The sequence below is a fragment of the Anser brachyrhynchus genome, assembly GCF_964034855.1.
Source record: "Anser brachyrhynchus genome assembly, chromosome: 1".
NCBI classification, from domain to species: domain Eukaryota; kingdom Metazoa; phylum Chordata; class Aves; order Anseriformes; family Anatidae; genus Anser; species Anser brachyrhynchus.
In genome coordinates, this window is record NC_137694.1 from 95,154,439 (window position 1) to 95,173,989 (window position 19,551).

The following is a 19,551-nucleotide window of genomic DNA, read 5'->3' on the forward strand; positions in this document are numbered from 1 at the left end:
GGATATTTCCAGAGACAAAATCTTTCTGGCAAACTTGCTGAAAAGGTCTCACAGATCTGAGATGAAGAAGGGTTTTTCAGCCTAAACAAATTGTTCTAAAACAATTTCTTTGCACTGCTACTGCAGCCTTTAGAACCTATGTACTTATATTTTCCCAGTGAAAGAAATACTACACCCTACCCAAGAAGACCCATCCTGGATTACTGAGCACCCAGTTGTGTTGGAGCGTGTGGAGTTTGATGTGAGTATGATTCTGACCTTTTAATTTGAGATATGTCCTTTGTGTGCATTTGAACAGCTTAATTCAGCAAGATGGAATTAAAGCCAGCACCCAGAGCTTTTCTATCATATTGATTTTGCAGAATACATAGTCAGGAAAGGCACACAATGCAGTGGAAAAAAAAACAAACTCTTGTGAAATCTCTCACCTGATAATTTGTTACCTGTGCACAACACTTTTCTGTGATCATCTTATATTACATGGCACATTGTTGTGTTCCTGGCTGTCCAGCCGTGTCTTGTTCTTTAGGCTTCCTTTGTCTGTTTTTTTTTTTTTTTTTTTTTTTGAATGCTTATTTAGATTGTAAATTGCTCTAAAGATATGATTTGTTCCACAATACTGCCTTTCTTTGGAAAGCAATAAATAAATGTAAGCAGTAAAGCTGCCTGCGAGAAGAGATAAAATGGTAAGTTTCACATGCTCCTTTTGTTATTGTTTCATTTTCCCTTAGTTCTTAGTTTAGGTTTTAGAAGTCCATCCCCTTGATGCTAGCAAAGGAAAAACAGAAAAAAATAATAGCCACTGGTTTATTGTATTCTATTTTTAAAAATATATAATTATCTCATCTGATTAGCTCTGGAACAATCCAGGACATAGAATCAAGCTCTTGATTGGACAGGAGAGTTAGTATCCCTGCACATCTCTGTATCATGTAATGGGGCTTCAAGCAGAGATACCAGGTTAGGTGCCAGTGATGCTGAGATCGAGTGAGTTCTATTATTTTTGAATGAGCTATTATTTTTGAATGGTGGAGCATTGTCTGGGCTTAAGGATTTATCCAGTAGGTTTCTGTTCTGTTGAGTAACACAGATGTGCCTTCCAAAAAGAAACGAGCTCAGTTCATGCCGCAAAACCCAGATCCTACTAAGTTTGATGGTAGGTTTTCATGAAGCTCCTTATGAGATACTGTTGTGAATAAAAACATGCTTTATTTCAGGCCAACCTCTAAAACCTTTATAGAAGCAAAATTCTCAGTGACTTCACAGAAGCCAAAGATTCCTGTTCTAATGGTCATAGGTATAATATCCTTAACTTCATGCCAGTTTTCCCAGAGTTTTTAAAACTAACCATTAGTATCTAAAATGCAAATTCATATAGATTTGCCATAAATGGTTTAATCGTGATGTGGATAAATAGGAATTTAATTTGACTTTCAGGAAGGGGCTTTCTATTTACTAGAACTATCTAACTGGATTAAAATGTCACATGTTTATTTTAGTAAGATAATTCTGCCGTTTTCACATTCTTTCTGTGGATACTTGGACATATACAGGCAAGAAGATTTTAGAGTAGGGAGAGCTTTGCAATGTTATTCCATTTTAAATCAATTTTAGGGAATAGCATGTACAGGAAAAAAATAGTGGATGTTACATTTTTCTAATCATGGCCTATGAATAATAATGTCACCTCTGTCTTCAGTCAAGAAGTGTGGTTATATACAAAGTACTGAGTATATCCAAAAAACAGCTGCGTACAATCTGCAATACACAGATAATTTGGGAAGTAATTTCAGATAAATTTAAGAAAATCATAAGCTGCTAAAACAGTAAAGAAAGCCAAAATGATTAGTCAGTTATTTGCAGAGATATCAAACCTTTATGGTTCAAGTAGATACTGTTAAGTAGAACCATTACCTGTGAGAAAGAGTTTTGCTATTATTTTTTGCAGTTGATTTGGGAATGAGTTGGATTTGTATTATCATACAGGGTCATGACATAATGTGGAACTATCATTACTTCACCATCTTATTGCTAGCAGATGTACCGACTAATCATTAATTCCTTTCTTTGAGTTTTACAGATCTCTTAAAAATGAAGAAAAATTGAAGTGTAGCTTTTGAAATCTGTATTTTCTTGTTATTTCTGTTGAGCTCTAACAGGTAGAATGCCTTAGCTTATTGAGCACAATGTATTTCTGGCAGCAGAAAATGGAAAATCAGGGAGGGTGTTCTGTGTTTGCAGTCATCTGTCATATTTGTAAGCCTTTCAAGGCATTAGCAAAAAACCAGCACTTGCCAATATGATATTAAACTTGTTAATATAATATATAGCACTGTAACAAGAATCTTTGAATAACGTTAGTTGTCATAGGAACATCTATCCACATTAAAATAAATGATGAGGTGCAATTCCTGGCAACTAAATGCTCACATAAAAAATGTATTGAGAAGCTATTGCTGGTAGTCCTTTTTCATTCTTTATGGAATTTATATGTGTAATTTGTTTCTAATCTTGCACAGTAACTTTTTTCACAGGTTTATTTATAATAGCCAACTTTGCCAAAAAAGATAATTGCTGGAGCACATGTCTATATGGTATATATACTTCTCAACTGATTGTTACCATATATATTCAAAAATATGAGAAGACTGTGGTGACATAACAACTGGCCGTAAAAACCATGGTCAATTCAGGTAGACAAATAATTAGATGAAAATAACTTAATTGTTTCTAAAATGTTCAAATACAGTTTGAATGAAGTTGAAAATTTAATTCACCCGCGTTTCTACCAGGAGTAAAATTTCAAATTGGAATGTATTTGGAGTTTTCCTACTATTCATGCTAAAGTAAAAGAGAGGGATTCGAAAGGAATAGTGAGCTACAGAATGATTAAATCAATAGGTTTTTTGAACTGTAATACGTACTACTGAAACCTTTGTCTGGTGTCCACTTTAGTAGCCACCATCAGCAATTAGTTAGTTCTTAGTAAATTAATCCTTTTTTCTTCATTTGGCAGTTTTTCATACCTCAAGGCTTTTTTCCCCCATTTCTGACTGTTGCACAACATTGATAGCTGGACAGGTAGCTGTGCAAGTCTTGATCAAATAATCTCTTTGCTGATTTTTTGCAATATAATTACCTTGTGAGACACTGTGGGAGTACATTAATATTCAAAGATAAAATGTGTTTGGTATTCTAACTGTAAACCAAATAGTGACTGGATCGTGGTACATAAGTACACAGCGTGCAGATTGGAGGCTTAAAAAGACATTCTTTTTTCACAGTTCATAAAATTTGCAAATTTAATTCTGTATACTCTTTGTTCATCATTACTGCTGAACAAAAACTTTTATTTCCACACAAGCATTTCAGCTTTCAGACTGAAGTTGTTCTAAGTTCTAAACATTCCTGTTTACATTATGGTTATTGTCTCCCTCCCAGGTTCACATACCAAAACATAAATGACCGCCAACCATATATACATCTGTGCATTCAAGTTGTTTCTAAACTGTTTTTATATATGATAGTAACCATAACAATTACTGTATTGATTATGTAGCTGATTAATAATAGCTGCTACGACCTCTTCATGCCTTAGGAAGGAAGGCAGTATTGTGTGTGTTTATCTTCCATTTAATTAGATACAGTTCAGTTTTTCAGTAAGGAAAAGGAAAAGAAGTGGTGTGGGTACTGATAGTAAGTCTCTTAATACCGTAACTAACTGAAGCCGCACTCCAAAGAACTGGAACGGCTGCTTTCGTTTTGTAGTCGCCATGACTGGAGACAAAGTGTATGTCACAAGGACGTGCATTTTACATGTACGTTGAACGTTATTAACAAAGGGTACATTTGCCAATCCTTCCAGCTGGGCCCCTTCTGTTGCTATTGTTACTTCCTCACAGAGGCAATAATACTGGATTTTGCTGCTGGTTAACACCTTTGATATGTTTAGCCCAACGTGGACAGACCGTACTGCCCCTGTAATAGTGGTTATGGTTTTGTTTCAGGATAACACCTTTTTAGCTGAACGGCCTTCAGCAGATGAATCAACTGTCAGCAATACCTTGCCCTTAGATTCCACCAAACCAGATTCCACTTCAGATAGTGAAGAGTCCAATGACAATGAAATCCACCGAAGACCAGAAAATCAGGACTCTGAGGTCAGTTGGACACCTGAAGCTCCACTTTCCTCAGAAGTTGATGTCACTTCTTCCCCTGATGGGCTGAATTTAGAAGATGGGAATCAGACTCCTCCTTTGGTCACCGCACCAGTGTTAGAGCGTGATTCTGTGGACTCCCTGGAATGGCTGTCAGCCCCTGATTCTTCAGATGGTAAGTTCATGCCATTGACTGAAGCTTAAATTTGGACACAAGTGTCCTGTGGCACTCACCAAAGGGGTAGTTTACTAAAATGACTTTTCAGAAAGGTCTACAAATTGGATATATTTCTCTGATTGTTTTTACCTTCTCATTTTGATAAAACACTGGTAACAGGTGATAATGCCTGTTTGCCTCTCCAGGAAATTACGTGGACGATGCTTCTTTAATTGCACAGAAATATTTTCATATAGGGCATGATACCATGCAGAAGTAACTGACCTCTGTAGCAGACTAATTAGTCTAAGGACATACTACACAGTAATTGCTTTATTGCATACTCTGCAGTCCTGATTTGGCTCATTGAATATCTTTTTTTCGTATAAACAAAAACCGAATGGAAACTCATTTCTATTTTTAGGGTTTGAAGATACTGGACTATCTGAAGACTTTATTCTGCCTTCGAGTCCCCCTTCTCACCTCGTGCCTGAAGAACCTCCATCTACAGACGATTACATAGTTCCCCTGTTTTCTGCATCAACAGTGGCCTCCTCGTCAGTCATAGAGACTGATACTAAAGCAACAGCCTCTGCTGAGATGGAAGAAGTAACTCAGGGTAGTCCTGCAGACAGTAGCAATGCAGGCTCTGTGTTGCATGAGTCTGTGGAAGGAAGTCCTTTTCCCTTAGAATTACACCCTGTGGAAGCTGAAACTGATATTTATCTCGGAGATAGAATTACATATGATGATGGGTCTGGTTCAGCTTTTGATGGATCGGGAAAAGAAATGGAATCAAGTATTTGGCCTTGGGAAGAAGCAACGCTGGAACCTGTTTTCTACCCTGGTCCTGATAGCTGGCTTGATGATGATAATGAATCTTTGCTAATCAGAACCGAGGATATTCCTGAAGGCCTGATCTTAGATTATATTCTTAACTCTAGGAATAAACTAGATGATGATCCTTCCAAAGATGAAAATGAAGGTATGGCCGATATAGAAGAAAATTTTCTCGATGAGTCTGAAATATTTGTCTTTCCAGAGACTACAACTCAGCAGATATCTCTGCTACAGACAGAGGAGCCATTGCCTGTGGAGCCATCTGCACAGACAGAAGCATCGAGCACGTATGATTCTTCTTTTGTTAAACCACCCTTCGTTTTGGAGCCGTCAGAGGACTATTACTCTGTAGACATGTCAACTGGAGAAGCCCCTGTCTCAACACACAATACAGATCTGTCTGTTGAAGATAATAGTCTCCTTACATCTACAGTAACCCTCGCTATGGACAGTAGCCTTACATCTACAGTAACCCTCAGTGTGGACAATAGTCTTACGTCTACCATAACCCTCAGTACGGACAATAGTCTTACATCTACCGTAACCCTCAGTGTAGAGCAAGCTGAAGAGTCCAGTGCAGGTCAAGAGATCGTTTCTGAAGCAGTTGAACACCAGATTGAAGACAGGCCACTAGCAGAAGAAGTGTTCACAGCAGGACAGTCAGATGTGGCTGAAGCTGCTACGATAGGCTACTTGGACACAAGCAGTTCAGAAACTATTCTGACTGCAGATCCTTTCGTGGTAAACACTGATATTTCCACAGAAGAGCAGCAAGCCCTGGATACATCTTTGGCAGGCCAAAACACTGGCTCGGCAATAAAGAAACCAGCTGATGTCTGGCCTACTGACAGAGTGCTAGAAAATATATTAGATCAGACAGTAGAATCAGCAACAGCAACTGCAGCTGAAGCTGCAACTACGGTTCCTTCTGTAATAAAACAGGCCACTGTTCTAGAGGGCGTTGCTGGACAGGGTGGTACAGACCACAGCACGCTTGTTTCCACAAGTATCAGCACTGTTAAGAACTCTTACGTAACTGTGAGTGTAACAGCAAACGTCGCCGAGCTTCCATCCCGTCTCCCTCCGATGGGATCCACAGTGTCACCATCGGTGGTTACCTCAGCAAAGGTGGGAGATGAAACAGCCAGGGTCCTGGATGTGTCAGTGGAACTGGATCACGTGAGCGTTGTCAGCTTTTCTCCTGTGCCGAGTGAGGAGGGAAGAAGCCTGACCAACAGTCACGTGGAGCTGACCACCCATGCCCAATCCACAGAGATGGCCAGCGTGGCGTGGGCCACGCGTGAGAACCACAACAGCACTCCTGTCCCATCACGAGCTCTGGTCGTGTTTTTCAGTCTTCGGGTTACCAACATGATGTTTTCAGAGGACCTGTTCAACAAAAATTCCCCTGAATATAAAGCATTAGAGCAACGATTCTTAGAACTGGTAAGAAGCACTTCTCTGCTAAGTATTTATTGCCAGGTAGAAATTGTTGGTAAATAATAGTTGGTATGCTCTCTTTTGCAGACACAAACTCAAGACAGGTGTATCCAGATATTATGTGTGTCCTTCTATGGGAAAATGCTGTCTGGGAACATGGTGGAGAGGGGAGCTTCTTCAGTCAGAATTCTGTTTCTCAAAAGCTCGTTATCTTAACTGTGATACATTCCAGATGCCCTGCTGGTGTCAGTAGATACAGCAGTGTAGCTGAAGTCAGTACAACATTCCCTTCAGTTGCCTCTGGAGTGCTCTGGATTTAGTCTATGGGGAAAGAGAAGTAAATAAATTGGGACTGTCAGGAGATAACCTTTCTGCAACATGTTCAACCCACCCTAAGAGGCAGTTTGACTGATCTCTTAAAAAGCCAATAGCTAGCTAAGCTTCAAAGGAGTAATACAGCAACAATTACCAAATTTTAACCTGTTAGTTCCCATCTCCTGACTGAAATTAATATTTTGCTATGGGAGATGGAGGGAGCAAAGAAGAGAGACAGAAGGGGAAGGGGCTTGACAGAAATACCCTTTGAAATGACAAGTATGCCTGGTGCTTAGAGCAAGGAGAGTACTGTATGTGTCCCAAGAACTGTGAATATAAATTGTAGACTAAGAAACCATCTGCAAATTGGTATTTGGGAAAAGTTTTAATACCCTTACTGTGGGATTTGGATAAACCAATTCAGATCCCTGCTGCCTGATGCAATACCAGTGCAACTGGCTTGAGCAGAGATTTGAAGTTTCAGCTTTTCTGTCCTTGTCCCTGTGCCACAGCTGGTTCCGTACCTTCAGTCAAACCTAACGGGCTTCCAGAATCTGGAAATCCTGAACTTCAGAAATGGCAGCATTGTGGTGAACAGTCGAATGAAATTTGCCAAACCTGTGCCTCGGAATGTCACCAATGCTGTGTACATGATCCTGGAAGACTTCTGCAACACTGCGTATCACACCATGAACCTGGCCATTGATAAATATTCCCTGGATGTGGAATCAGGTAAGGATGGCAGAAAAATGCAGTTTTGGGGCAAGGGATTTAGAGCAACTTCTGCTTTAAGAACTTACTCAGGATCCCGGCAGCTCAGAGATCACCCACTGGAATTTAGGACAGACTTTCACAGAGTTAAAGTACACAAACAAAAGCCTGTTAAGGGACTGAAGATACGAAAAGCAAAATGGGACATGGACTGAGCAAACTGTAGGGGGGCCTGTATAGAAATATGGGAACAAAACTTGTTTATGTAATTGTCACTGTGCTTTCACTGAGGAGTTGGAGGAAGATTGGTCAGCAAGAGCAGTGGTGCCCTTCTCTCTTGAGTTTATCTTCATGTATGGTTTGGAGTTGCTCCATGGGACTATTCCCACAGGTGGCAGCCCGTTTAGCTGTGAGGAGTCTGCACTGATACTTTATGCTGCCTTATTCTTGTGGTCAGGGCTTGATTGCAGTAAAACATTACTGGCCCTCTTAATTTACTCTTCTGGTACAGGGAAGTTTCTTTGCTGCCCAAGTTAGCCAGCAGTTTACCATATAAGCAACCTGGAAATACTTCCTATTGTAAAGTTAAGGAAAATAACAGTGCTGAGCTGATGGCAAGTGGTAGCTGTCCTTCTGGGGTAGCTCTGTTATGAAGATGGTCATTTTTAGCATGAAAAATCTTCTGATATTGATCATTTAATTGTATGTCAGCCCTCTCAAGCTTGATATGTCACAAATGCTACAAGCCTGTGTTCATTGCAGACAAAGGCAAATCACCTCGCAGTGGGCGTTGTGTCCCAAGTCCCCTTGCCCTTCCCTGTGTGCTGCCTAGGTTTTCTGTAAGAAGAAATACTGGAGATCAACTGTGTTTTATTCATTTGCAAAATACAGTTCCAGCAGACAGAGAACATCTGTGGTACTGCCTGTTCCAGTAAGAAAAAGAACATTTTATGCTTGCTTTTTCAATTGGCTTGCTGGGTGGTCTTAGCCATACCATTCACATGCGCTGCGCAGACAGGAACACTTCGTAGCGCTTGTTCACCTTAGCAGAACCCTTTGAGACTTGGGAAAGACACGCTGGGTTTCTGCAGATTATTTTAACCAGGTCATTAGAGAAAACGGCAATGGTGCTTTGCCTCAGTTAACTCTCTCATCGACTATTACCGTTTTCTGCTTCGTGTGTTCTCAGGTGAGCAAGCAGATCCCTGCAAATTCCAGGCCTGCAATGAGTTCTCCGAGTGTTTGGTGAATCGCTGGAGTGGGGAAGCTGAGTGTGTCTGCAATCCCGGCTACCTGAGCATCGATGGGCTGCCGTGCAACAGCATTTGTGATCTGCAGCCAAACTTCTGCCTGAATGATGGCAAGTGTGACATCAGCCCCGGGCAAGGCGCCATTTGCAGGTAGGTCGTCATCCTTCTGTTTGACCCGTGGCAAAGCCGTGCTGCCGCCTCTCTTAGCCCTCCATGGGAGTTGTGCAAAATTCCCAAAGGTAATGCGTTAACAGGTGAGATGCCAATGGTTATCATTCATGTGATGCTGCTGAAGGGTTAGTTTGCTTATGTGAAGTTTGGAAATGAGACAGTAACAAATGTATTTAGTAGAACAGAAATGCCAGTCAGCAAAACTTTCTAGGGAAAATAGTAACAATGGAATGTATTCAGTTGTTAACATCACCTTCATTGACCTTTTGAGACAGAACTTCTCTCTGGCAGTTTCCTTAAGTAGCAAAGTGTTAGATAATGTCATAAAGCATGTATGAGTTGACTCCGTTGCAAAAATTCAGATTTGAAAAGCATCCTTATATAGCATAAATGTATTAAAAATGGTGCTTTTTGTTAAGAAAAACGTCGTAAAAGTAAAGCATTGGCAACTTGAGAAAAAAGGTGTGGTTTCAAGACACAGCCCCCCTGGTTTAAATTTTGTGCTTTTTAGGATACGGATGTGTTTAAATAGGATGCCTATATTTTACAGGTAGTTGAAATGACTTACTACAAGACACAGATCAATTGATGTGCACTCCAATACTGCACTTATTTTTTTCCCTTTCCAGCAATGTAACAGTCTATTTTTAGAAACTAAGTACAGCCCTCCACAAAAGGTTGGAAAATTATTACAAAAAAGGAATGATAGCTACTACTGGTTATTGTTTATGTTAGTTCAGGTCCCTTTTTTTTAGGCTTACTTCTAACTTTTAAAGTCAATGTTACGGTCCTGGCTTCTACCAGGAAAACAATATAATGTTTTTTAATGCTATGAGGATGGATACTTTCAAAGATGTAGTATAAATTTTATCATATTTGTATAATAGATTAATACGACACAAATATCTGAGCTCAAGCATGCTCTGGCCAGTATTTTTGAAAAATATTTTGAAAAATATTTGTAGAGTATTTTTTTGAAAAAAGTGTTTTGAAGAAGTTCAAATGCTGGTTACTAATTTAGTAAACTCTTAGATATATATGTCAAAAGACTTAATTTACTAATGTGTAGTATTAATAAGGCTCAGTACTGTGAGTGCTTGTAATACATTGCAATTCCTTGATATTTTTTTTTATAGCAAAAAGGCCCCAACACATGTAATGCAGCTATATTATTTGTACTGGTATGTTTAAAGGTGGTATTAGCTACAGCTGTCATATTCAGTACCATGGCAAGGCATAAATAGCAAATGCTGATTAGGGGAGCAGCCGCAAAGATACACTTCTAGGCACACCCCTTTTTCTAGTCATTGTGTATTTAATCACTGTGGAGTTTACATACAATAAATGTTCTGCTCATTAACATACCTTCCTTTGTATTTGCATTACAATATCATTAAGACTACATTTACAGTGTTTGCTACATCATGTGCAAGGCTCTATCACTGCCTAACTTTTTACTTGGTCTAAACACCTTACAGTTTTAACACGTTGCAGGATCCTCTAAATAGCAAAAAATAGAGGCGCTTTGCCATCACTAACGCTTTATCCTTTTTGTTCTACCTCTCTCCACTAAAATCCTCAGTAACAAAAAAGGCTGTTCACAATAGTAATAATAATAAAAGGTTAGTGCTTAAACATACAAATATATTTTTTAAGATAACCGAGGCACTGTCATAAGACGAAATTAAATACACCTATGTTAACTGAAGTCAGAGTCTTTGCTGGTGTCTGATTTCCCAGTGTTTCCTTTTTGCAGGTGTCGTGTAGGAGAGAACTGGTGGTACAGAGGGGAGCACTGTGAGGAGTATGTGTCTGAACCACTGGTTGTGGGTATTGCCATTGCTTCTGTGGCAGGGTTCCTTCTTGTGGCATCTGCTGTCATCTTCTTCTTGGCCAGGACCCTTCGAGACCAATACACGAAGAGCGACACCGAGGACTCTCAGGGGTAAGTGACACCACCTAATATTTTCAAGGACAGCTGTCACCACGAGGATAATTCTATCATAAGTCTTAGCATGTCACTGACAAGCGACAGGCTGTATGTATACGTACCTCCAAATGCCAGGCTGCAGAGCTCATGGTTTGTTTGTCGTTCCCCCAGGCAGGGTGACAGCCTCTCGTCCATTGAGAATGCAGTTAAGTACAACCCTATGTATGAAAGTGATACGACTGGCTACAGCCACTACTACCGCAGATACCCTCAGCTAACATCCTACAGTTCAACCAGCGCAGAGACATCCACCGACTACAGCAGTGAAGAGATAAGGCACATTTATGAAAACAGTGAGCTTACTAAGGAGGTAAGTGACATTGCTTTTACACTGGCATAGACATACAATAGCTAAATAAGTCACAACTATGGCTGCTGCAACTATATAGGAGGAGAGAGAAAGGCTTTCTTGCCCTGCTTGCTATTAAGTATATGGAAAGGAACGGGTGTGCTCTGACGAGTAATGAATTTCACATGATAACAGAGCTGACTGCCTAAGTAGCTGCATGAGGACTGGGGTGGTTTGCTTTAGTGCTAGACACAGCGTTTAGCTTTTAATGCCAACTGCCACATGTAAGACAGTTGCAGTGAGACGGTGAAAATCCGGAGCCTCCAGGCCTTTAATAGAGGGGTTTTGAAGCTTAGGTCTTTCTATGACCTGTGAGTTAGATCATATTGTTCTCCTTCTTTGTTGTATACATGGTATCCAGCGTTTGTTCTAGCAGGCTGAGGAGAAGGGATTTACATCCATGAGCTAACCGCAAATCCTTAAGCAATGGTGAGAGGTGTGAATCCAGCTTGAGTGTAGGGAAAGTATCTATGAGAGAGAAATGGTTTTGTTAAAGCCTTTTAAATGCCACATTCTCTCCAAGCCCTGGTTTTGATTTAACAGTTAAGTATTACTGGACTCCAAAAATGAAGTGCTTCAGTTTTAAAAATAGCATAAAGAATTTTAGTCCTGGACTGCCCCATTTCAAGGTCTTATTGAAATAGCAAAGCATATGAGTTTCATTTTCCAAGAAAAAGAACTCAGTTATTTCAGTAGTATTCTAATTTCTGTTATGTACCTAAATTTGTCTTCCTTGTATTCTAGGAAATTCAGGACAGAATTCGAATTATAGAGCTCTACGCTAAAGACCGTCAGTTTGCAGAGTTTGTTCGGCAGCATCAAATGTGAGTGAAATATCTTGTCTGGTTAATTCCTTTAACATTTTCTCACGAAACCTTCACTACATCGCTATATTCTTCGTATGAAGGGTCTAAAAATGCTAGGGCACTAGAAGTTAAGATTTCAGCATTATTGCTGAAGAGGTTTGACCCTTCTAGAGCACCTAAAAGTAATCACTGTCAAAAGTAGGTATCCCCAGCAGCTACGTTAAAAGTACTGAAGAGGAATTCCAAAGTTAATGGGTGTCAGAGAAGCACTGACTGACATCAACTAGGTCCTTAAAGTACAAATAAAACCTTCTTAACTCTTTTAGCATCGTTAATATTACCTGGTGTTATATTTAAATAGAAATTTAAAAATTAATTGCATATTAATTGATCTTCCATGCTCAAGACTTGTCAGCTAACCAAAAACCAGCAGGTCACTAGCACAGTACTGTCTGATATTGTGGAGACATTATCAGAATAAAGAGCTTACAGTTCCAAACAGTTAGCCAAGCTGAGCTGTGCGTTTTGATGCAAGTTAAGCATGGAAAAGGCTATCACAGAACTGAACTGTTTTCTCACTGTAGCAAACAGCAAATTACAGATAGCTCTGTTAGTTTGAAAGATACTGCAGTACAATTCCTTGGGATCAGATTAAAATTAACTGCAGTAGCAAAAACCTTGTGTTCCAAGATCACCAACTCCACTTTTTTAATTGAAAATAACTGCAGTTCACATTTTTCCATGTCAGTGTTCATTTTTTCATCTTGAGACAGACCAGCTTCTAAATTTTCCACAGCTGGAAAGTAGAAAGGGCTGCCTCATATAAGCCTTGAATCCAAAGTTTGAAAGAGACTAACTTAATCATTGCTTCTCTGTTTTTCATTTCAGGAAGCTGCTTTAAGAAAAAAAAAAAAAAAAGGAATCAGTAGAAAGCATGTGGGAGATAAAGACTACCTTGTTGCCATAGCAATGGGCTCAGATGTAACTGCAAAGTTACTTATAGTCTTAACATTGCATGGATGGATACAGATGTTTTCTAAATGAATGGCTGAAATGTACAGATGTCTGTTTATCTCAATTACCTCTGGCTTTTCTGCGTAAAGTGACATTTTTAAGAGGTGATCTGAAGTGGCAGAGGTTATGAAAGTTCATTTTTCATTAACTCTGAAATGGACAGTGAGAGTTTGTATACCAATCCAAAAAAAAAACCAAAAACAAAAACCTCAGAAAAAAGAAGATACATGCACAAACTAAAAATAAAATTCACCCTTACAATTCCTGTCTGGCATTTATCCCCTTCACTGGAGTCTCCTGTAGCAATTGTACAGGTATAAAGCACTAGTGGGAAGAACTCTTTGATTTGCACATGAATGGTTTGTAGGAGAGAACCACCACAATAAAATGGTGTCAGCGTTATTCTAAAGCATTCCTGTTATAAATACAACCCTAACCTCACTGGAAAGGGTGTTATTTTCTATGGCTGCCTGCTTTAATTTTTGTCAGCTGGCATTAGCAAAACAGAACCCAGAACTGAGCCTGCAGCTCTCTGGAAGGTTCTCCCCCAACACTAAGCATCACCGCTGATGTTTAGTCACCACATCTGGTGCCTGAGCAAGGCAGGGCTGTAATTCTGCAACACCGTGTTATTAAGTCAAGATAGTTGGCTCTCCAGCTGGTCCTGACACAGACACAAGCTGGAGCGCAAAAGGGCTTCTATTATACCAATATTCTGTAAAGCTTAAGTGACTAACATTGAATTTTTTTGTACATAGACAATTCGTTGTTAATATGAGTTGTTTATCTGTTATTTATTTCCCTGACAGCTTATTTTCAGAGTGCATTTAATTAGAGGGTAGAAAGATTAATAGTTTAATGATGAAATACTAGTGGCACTGGTGTCCATCTTCTTAAAAATCATATTTAGTATTTACTCAGTGTTGAATTCAGCCAACTAATATTTAAATTTTCTTTACTGAACTGGGCAATAGCCTGCCATGAGCTGTGTTTCCGAATCAGGCTGTGGTATTTAAATGGATGCATATTTGGTAGATGGCAATATGTTTTTATGGGGAAAAACAAACAAAAAAAAACCCAGCCCCAGTAATCTCAGCTTTGTGGAAGCCAGGGTAGAATTTCTCCAGCAGGAGCAGCCAGCCTCAAGCATTTTAAAATAGCTGAATTGATAGTGGGGTGCATCCTGAGGTACAGAAACTGAATTTTATCTTGAAGTTAAGACGAGTTTTGACTGCATGTTAAGGTATGTGGGACCTCTGCTCAGTCACCATATCTGTTGTTAAAGCATTAACATAGCAGTCAGGATCAGGGCACAAACAGTCTCACATCAGCCTCTACCTACAAACAAGGCCAAGGTAATTGTTATCTTTACCAAGATAATCATGTATAGTTCTCAGCCCACGTGTGCCAACAGCCAAATGATACTACTTAAAATTCTACAATATTGAGAATTACTTACTTGTCTAGAGGCTGCGTATCTAACCCAGTAAAGATTTCAGTGCGATTCCTCTACCTCTTCTGGAGAACCTCGCTGGATCATTTGCATAGTGTCTTCTTGCCTTGAGTAGCAGGGATGGTCATCAGAGCCATGAATCTGTCAAACAAATGCTTACGTAAACCACTGTAAGTCCAAATAACACCAGACAGCTGAAAGCAATACAGTGCAGCTTAATGTTGTTGGGACGTGATGTTATCAGGCAGAGGTTACCTTGTGCTGTGTGACCCTGGGCTCTTAGAGCAGCGCAGCACAGGTCTGGACTTTGTAAGGCACAGCCCCGCTCTTGCAGGGGCACAGGTGAGCCGTCCTGGGGCACTGAAGCCTTGTGGTCACCACCACTGCACAGCGGGGGGAGATGACAGGCTCGGGGTACACTTCTGTGCAGCTGGGCTGTTGGCCTGGGGAGCTTCTGCGCTGCCTCTGCTAAGCTGTGTACGACAGCTGGGACCAGGCACCTGTTAAAAGGTATTTGGATATTTGCTGGGCACAAGCTGAGGATATTCTTGGTTACACTGAGCACGAGGCATTTCATTGTATATACAGTGAATTGTTCCTTTTTGTGTGTATACATGTAAACATAATGCTATCTTATTTTCACTACAATAAAATACAATTTCCAAAATATTTTTTTTCTAGAAAATTCATGTGGAGACTATTTGATATGAAGAAATCTACCTTAGCCATGGACACATGAATGTAGTATCAGAAAGGTTTTAGTTTTCTTTTTTTAATGAATTGGGTTGAGCTGTTGAACTCATTTTTAGCACATGTGCCAAGTGTAGTTCTTTATCACTTGCATGGTTATATTCTGAAAATTCATGCTGGAAAGCATGCACCTGAGTGCTTTGCTTTCTATTAATGCTCTTTGCCCATTTTGAGGCTGTTTTGGCTCTAATCAGAGAATCAAAACGTGCTGTTACTTCGGTGATCTTGATGTCTTAAAAAAACTGACCCCTCCTCCAAACATCTTCACATAAACTTTGTTTGAGGATGCGTCTTACAATATGCAAGAAGGACTTAATGAAAAAACGCTAAATATCCTAATAAAAACCAAATCATGCTCTCTATATACATCTACCAGTACTTGTTAACAGTCAAGATGCAGTTTTTCACTTGCTTCAAGTAAAAAGCACAGGTTTGAACCACGGGTTAATTTGAGAACACCTACAAAAGCAGTACTGTTTGCTGAACACTGACAGGTCTGTCTGATTGCTTGCTTGCCACCCCCAAGGTTGAAAGAGGTGAAAATGAGGCCCTGAAAGACACTGTCAACTGCCCCTTTAACAGAGGCTCTCAAACAGGTAACAATACGATTTGAACCACGCTGCCCTGTACTGCAAAAAACACTGGGTACAACTCAGCCTTTAACAATTTAGGCTTTCACTCAGGTTCCTGGTCAGAGCTGCTGAATCAGTCCTTGATGTGAGAGGCAGCAGAGGGAGCACGGGGCGACTCCTCCACACAGGGTCTGTGGACAGCAGGGATGCCATGGTGCTACAGCTCCAGAGCAGTGACTGACAGCTCATCCTGTGAAAACTCGAAGTGACAACACTCAGCAATGCCAATTTGTATCTGTAAGCACTCTAGGACAGACACAAACTGACTTTGTACAGCAGGTGAAATCCAACACAGCATTATTGCCATTTAAATATTAATAGTTACACACAGAAGTTTCATGGTACTTTTTCTACTCAAAATGTCCTATAACATCAGCAGCATTGCTGTGTTATCTTTTCACTGCTTGATCCAGGTTGAGAACAGAAGCCTTATGTTCTACATAATATCCATCTATTTGCTTTGGTTTTTCAAATGAAAAAAATAAAAATAAATCAACAAATCCAAAGCTATTTCTGGGCCAGGAAAGGAATTTTTTTTTGTCTGTCAGTCCAAGCTGGGAAACTTTGTTTTGCCACATTCAACACTAGTTGGCTCCCCTGCTCCAGATTATTAATGGCTCCAGGAATTTTAGTTCAGTTCCTGTCCTCTTGGACTCCCCCCCGCTGCCTCTCACCCTCCTTGCTGGTTCACCCATGACACTTTGCAGGAAGAAACACTTTCAGCAGGCAGGCAGCTCTGGCTGGAGGATGCCAGCAGGCTGCAGGACTCGAAGTAACAGCTCGCCTGAGGTGCTACGGCTGTTCAGGAGCCAGCTCAACAGCATTTCAAAACGTGTGCTCTTCGTTGAGATCTGTCTTCGTGTTGCATTGAAAACACAGGAAAACTCACTCTTTCAGAATGAAAAATGCCCCTAGTACTGGAATTTTGTTGTACACATGCCAATTGATTTTTTAAATCAATTCTACTGTTAGCACATCTAATGACTACGTTAACGTATTTATTAAAGATATAAGTTGCAGTCAGCTACAGTTAAAGCCTGCCTTTTTTTTTTTTTCAGGAGATCCCCTCACCAGGTCTCATTTATACAATCAAAACAACAAATACAATCTGTCTTGAATCATAGAAGGCTGAAATGTTAGCCAAAAGTCTTATATTAAACACAAATCAGAGTTAGTGTTAACTGGAGTTGTGATTGCATCTCCACAGCTGATTACCAGATGGGGAAACTATGCCTTTCTGGAAAGGCTGACCTAGTTTGAACAAAAATGAAAGCAGCAACAACAATGGATACGGCCATACATCAAGACTTTATGCAGTCGTGCGGGCATGTGACTGGATGAAAGAGGGCAAGGGAAGGGGCAGTCTCTCAGCAGAGTGTACAAGCAGTCCCAAGACTGAAAGACCTCCACCCAGTCAGGGAAAAGAGCTCCAAGGGAATTCACTCACCTCCACCTAAAAGAGGATTATGCAGTGATAAAATGATCTCTCATCCCAGAGAGGAAGGGGAATGCAAAGCACTTCCAATAGCAGCGCAGGGTTCCAGTCTCCTAGCCTGAGATACAGGTAACTGCTGGCTGTGCTTTGCCCTTCACAGTTCCAATCATCTGCTCGGTTAGGGAGGGGCTGCTGTTCCCTTCCTGATCTCCAGCGTGGAGTATTAGAGGTCTTTGATCCACAAAAATGCTTTTTAAGTTTCCTCAGTAAAACAGAGATTGCTGCACAGTGGTTTTGTGCGTGTGTGTGTTGTTTCCTAAACTTCTGCTTAAAACCAACAAAACAACCACTACCACCCCACCTTCCCACAACTACCTTTTTCGGATTTGCTTTCCATCATCTCCTCTTAAGCACGCATGGAAACCCACAACCAGCCTTGGTGGCAATACAGCATGGTTCTAGAGAGCTCCTCCAGGAGTTCTTGCTCTACCCTTCTCCCCACCACACCAGCATCTATTATGTCAGCTCGTACTTGCCCGTGTTACAGATATCAAACCAACAACCCAGCCCACAGTGAAATACCCTCCCAGTGCTTGCAGTAAACACGACTGTGAGCCTCACACACGCAGAGACCGACCTTTCAGAAGAATCCAATCTCCTGCATTATGCACACAGCTCCTGATGGGAGCTGTCATGGCTAATGCCAACACCGAATACACTGAGCTAACAGAATACAGAACTGGTGGGCTGGTGACTTTGAGCAGGCTGATGTTCAGTGGTTTGGGGCCATCTGTTAAGACACCACATGACTCCATTGACTTTTTAAAAGGGCAAACCACAGAAGAGCATTGCACTCACCTCCCAAGAAAAATGAAGTTCTTGGTAAGGAATTCGAAGTAGAGAACCAGTCCACAGTTTTCAGGCAGCACAAACCAGTCTCCAGAAAGGGATCGTTTGGCTTGGAAAGAAGGAAGAAAGAAGGGTTAGGAGCTATGCAGTAGATTAAGGTTATTCTTTTTACTTGTTTTCTATATAAGGAAGAAGAGAATTATCCCGTAATTGCTATAGTTTGATACACATTCCAGTCAATAAGCTGCTCCTGGCTAAGTGTACGTAATATTGATTTGCAAAGGGGAGGGAAGAACCCTCTGCAGCCTGCAGCTGCCACATCCAGGGATAAGCAGGAAGGAAGGATGAACCACCAGACATGTACCTGGCAAAGGAGGCTAACTGGACAAGGCCAAAATTTTACTTCTGAAATACCGGTGAGGGGTGTGCACAACTGAGTACAGCAGAGGTTCTGCAGTTTCACTGCTCAGCACCTATTTAAGAACTGTCTCGTATCAAGTGCCCTCAGCAGTCTGCTAACAGTCTTGTAAGCCATCAGCTGTTCCTCTCCAGATGCAGCATTGCAAACAGTGTTCCACATCATGATCTAAAAACCTGATGAGCTATGCTGACCGGTATGTTCCATAAACATATAACAAAACTTCCCATTGTTGAGTTATTTGTGTGCAAAAAGCAGATGATTTTATAAAATGAAAAACTTGAGCTGGCAGATCATGGGGGAGGCAGGGAACACCCACAAGAAAACACAAAAAAAATAGAAGAGAGATTCATTCCTGTGATATAGAAAACCAAAGATGTGAATTGTCCAACCGCAGTCAGCCTCCATATGAATCTCTCGTGAACATTTTTCAAAACACCTCCAGTTAACTCAGTCTGTAGCAGGATGTTGTCCACAGGGTTGCACACAGTCCTCATTCTGCTCTGGGAAATGGGAACCCTAAAATCTAGCTAAGTCCAGTCAGCAAATGGAGGACACATTTGAGGACCAAATTTGAAAACCAAGAAGTATTTATCCAGCTTTAAATGTCAGACCACACTAGAAAACCACATGCCATTCATTCTGAAAAACAGAGTTGGTACAGCAAAATACAATTACCTACTTGGATGGGATTCTCTAAGACCATCAACTGTCTCACACAGGTGGAGTTACTTGATCATTTCAGGACTTCTGCTGCCTACACAGCACTTGCTTCAACGCCTTGCCATTGCGAGCTTTCTTCCCCCTAGTTAGT

The 19,551-nt window shown here is 40.6% G+C and overlaps 2 protein-coding genes across 11 annotated transcripts in view; one reads left to right on the forward strand and one right to left on the reverse strand.

The window, feature by feature from the left end:
- IMPG2 (interphotoreceptor matrix proteoglycan 2) overlaps positions 1 to 15,322 on the forward strand; it is a gene marked incomplete at its 3' end in the record, with an annotated part of 56,683 nt that extends 41,361 nt beyond the window's left edge. For 5 of the 7 annotated variants that reach the window (XM_080563521.1, XM_080563523.1, XM_080563524.1 and 2 more), the window contains 9 exons: positions 159 to 241; positions 4,008 to 4,332; positions 4,739 to 6,600; positions 7,422 to 7,641; positions 8,810 to 9,020; positions 10,798 to 10,986; positions 11,143 to 11,341; positions 12,125 to 12,204; positions 13,075 to 15,322. In XM_080563521.1, the coding sequence (XP_080419647.1) occupies positions 159 to 241; positions 4,008 to 4,332; positions 4,739 to 6,600; positions 7,422 to 7,641; positions 8,810 to 9,020; positions 10,798 to 10,986; positions 11,143 to 11,341; positions 12,125 to 12,204; positions 13,075 to 13,087 (3,182 nt within the window). Of the gene's footprint in view, positions 1 to 158; positions 242 to 4,007; positions 4,333 to 4,738; positions 6,601 to 7,421; positions 7,642 to 8,809; positions 9,021 to 10,797; positions 10,987 to 11,142; positions 11,342 to 12,124; positions 12,209 to 13,074 lie in introns of those variants that run through there. The other 2 variants (XM_080563527.1, XM_080563522.1) reach the window with 1 other exon arrangement.
- LOC308181030 (uncharacterized protein) overlaps positions 6,616 to 19,551 on the reverse strand; it is a 54,325-nt gene continuing 41,389 nt past the window's right edge. Inside the window, exons 6-11 of one of the 4 annotated variants that reach the window (XM_080563610.1) lie at positions 19,416 to 19,542; positions 18,329 to 18,428; positions 14,909 to 15,153; positions 14,660 to 14,794; positions 11,094 to 11,189; positions 10,337 to 11,000 (exon numbers count right to left, since the gene is read on the reverse strand). In XM_080563610.1, coding sequence (XP_080419736.1) covers positions 14,781 to 14,794; positions 14,909 to 15,153; positions 18,329 to 18,428; positions 19,416 to 19,443 — 387 coding nt within the window. In that variant the 5' untranslated portion in view covers positions 19,444 to 19,542 and the 3' untranslated portion in view covers positions 10,337 to 11,000; positions 11,094 to 11,189; positions 14,660 to 14,780. Of the gene's footprint in view, positions 6,916 to 10,336; positions 11,001 to 11,093; positions 11,190 to 14,659; positions 15,154 to 18,328; positions 18,429 to 19,415; positions 19,543 to 19,551 lie in introns of those variants that run through there. The other 3 variants (XR_013941296.1, XR_013941297.1, XR_013941298.1) reach the window with 3 other exon arrangements.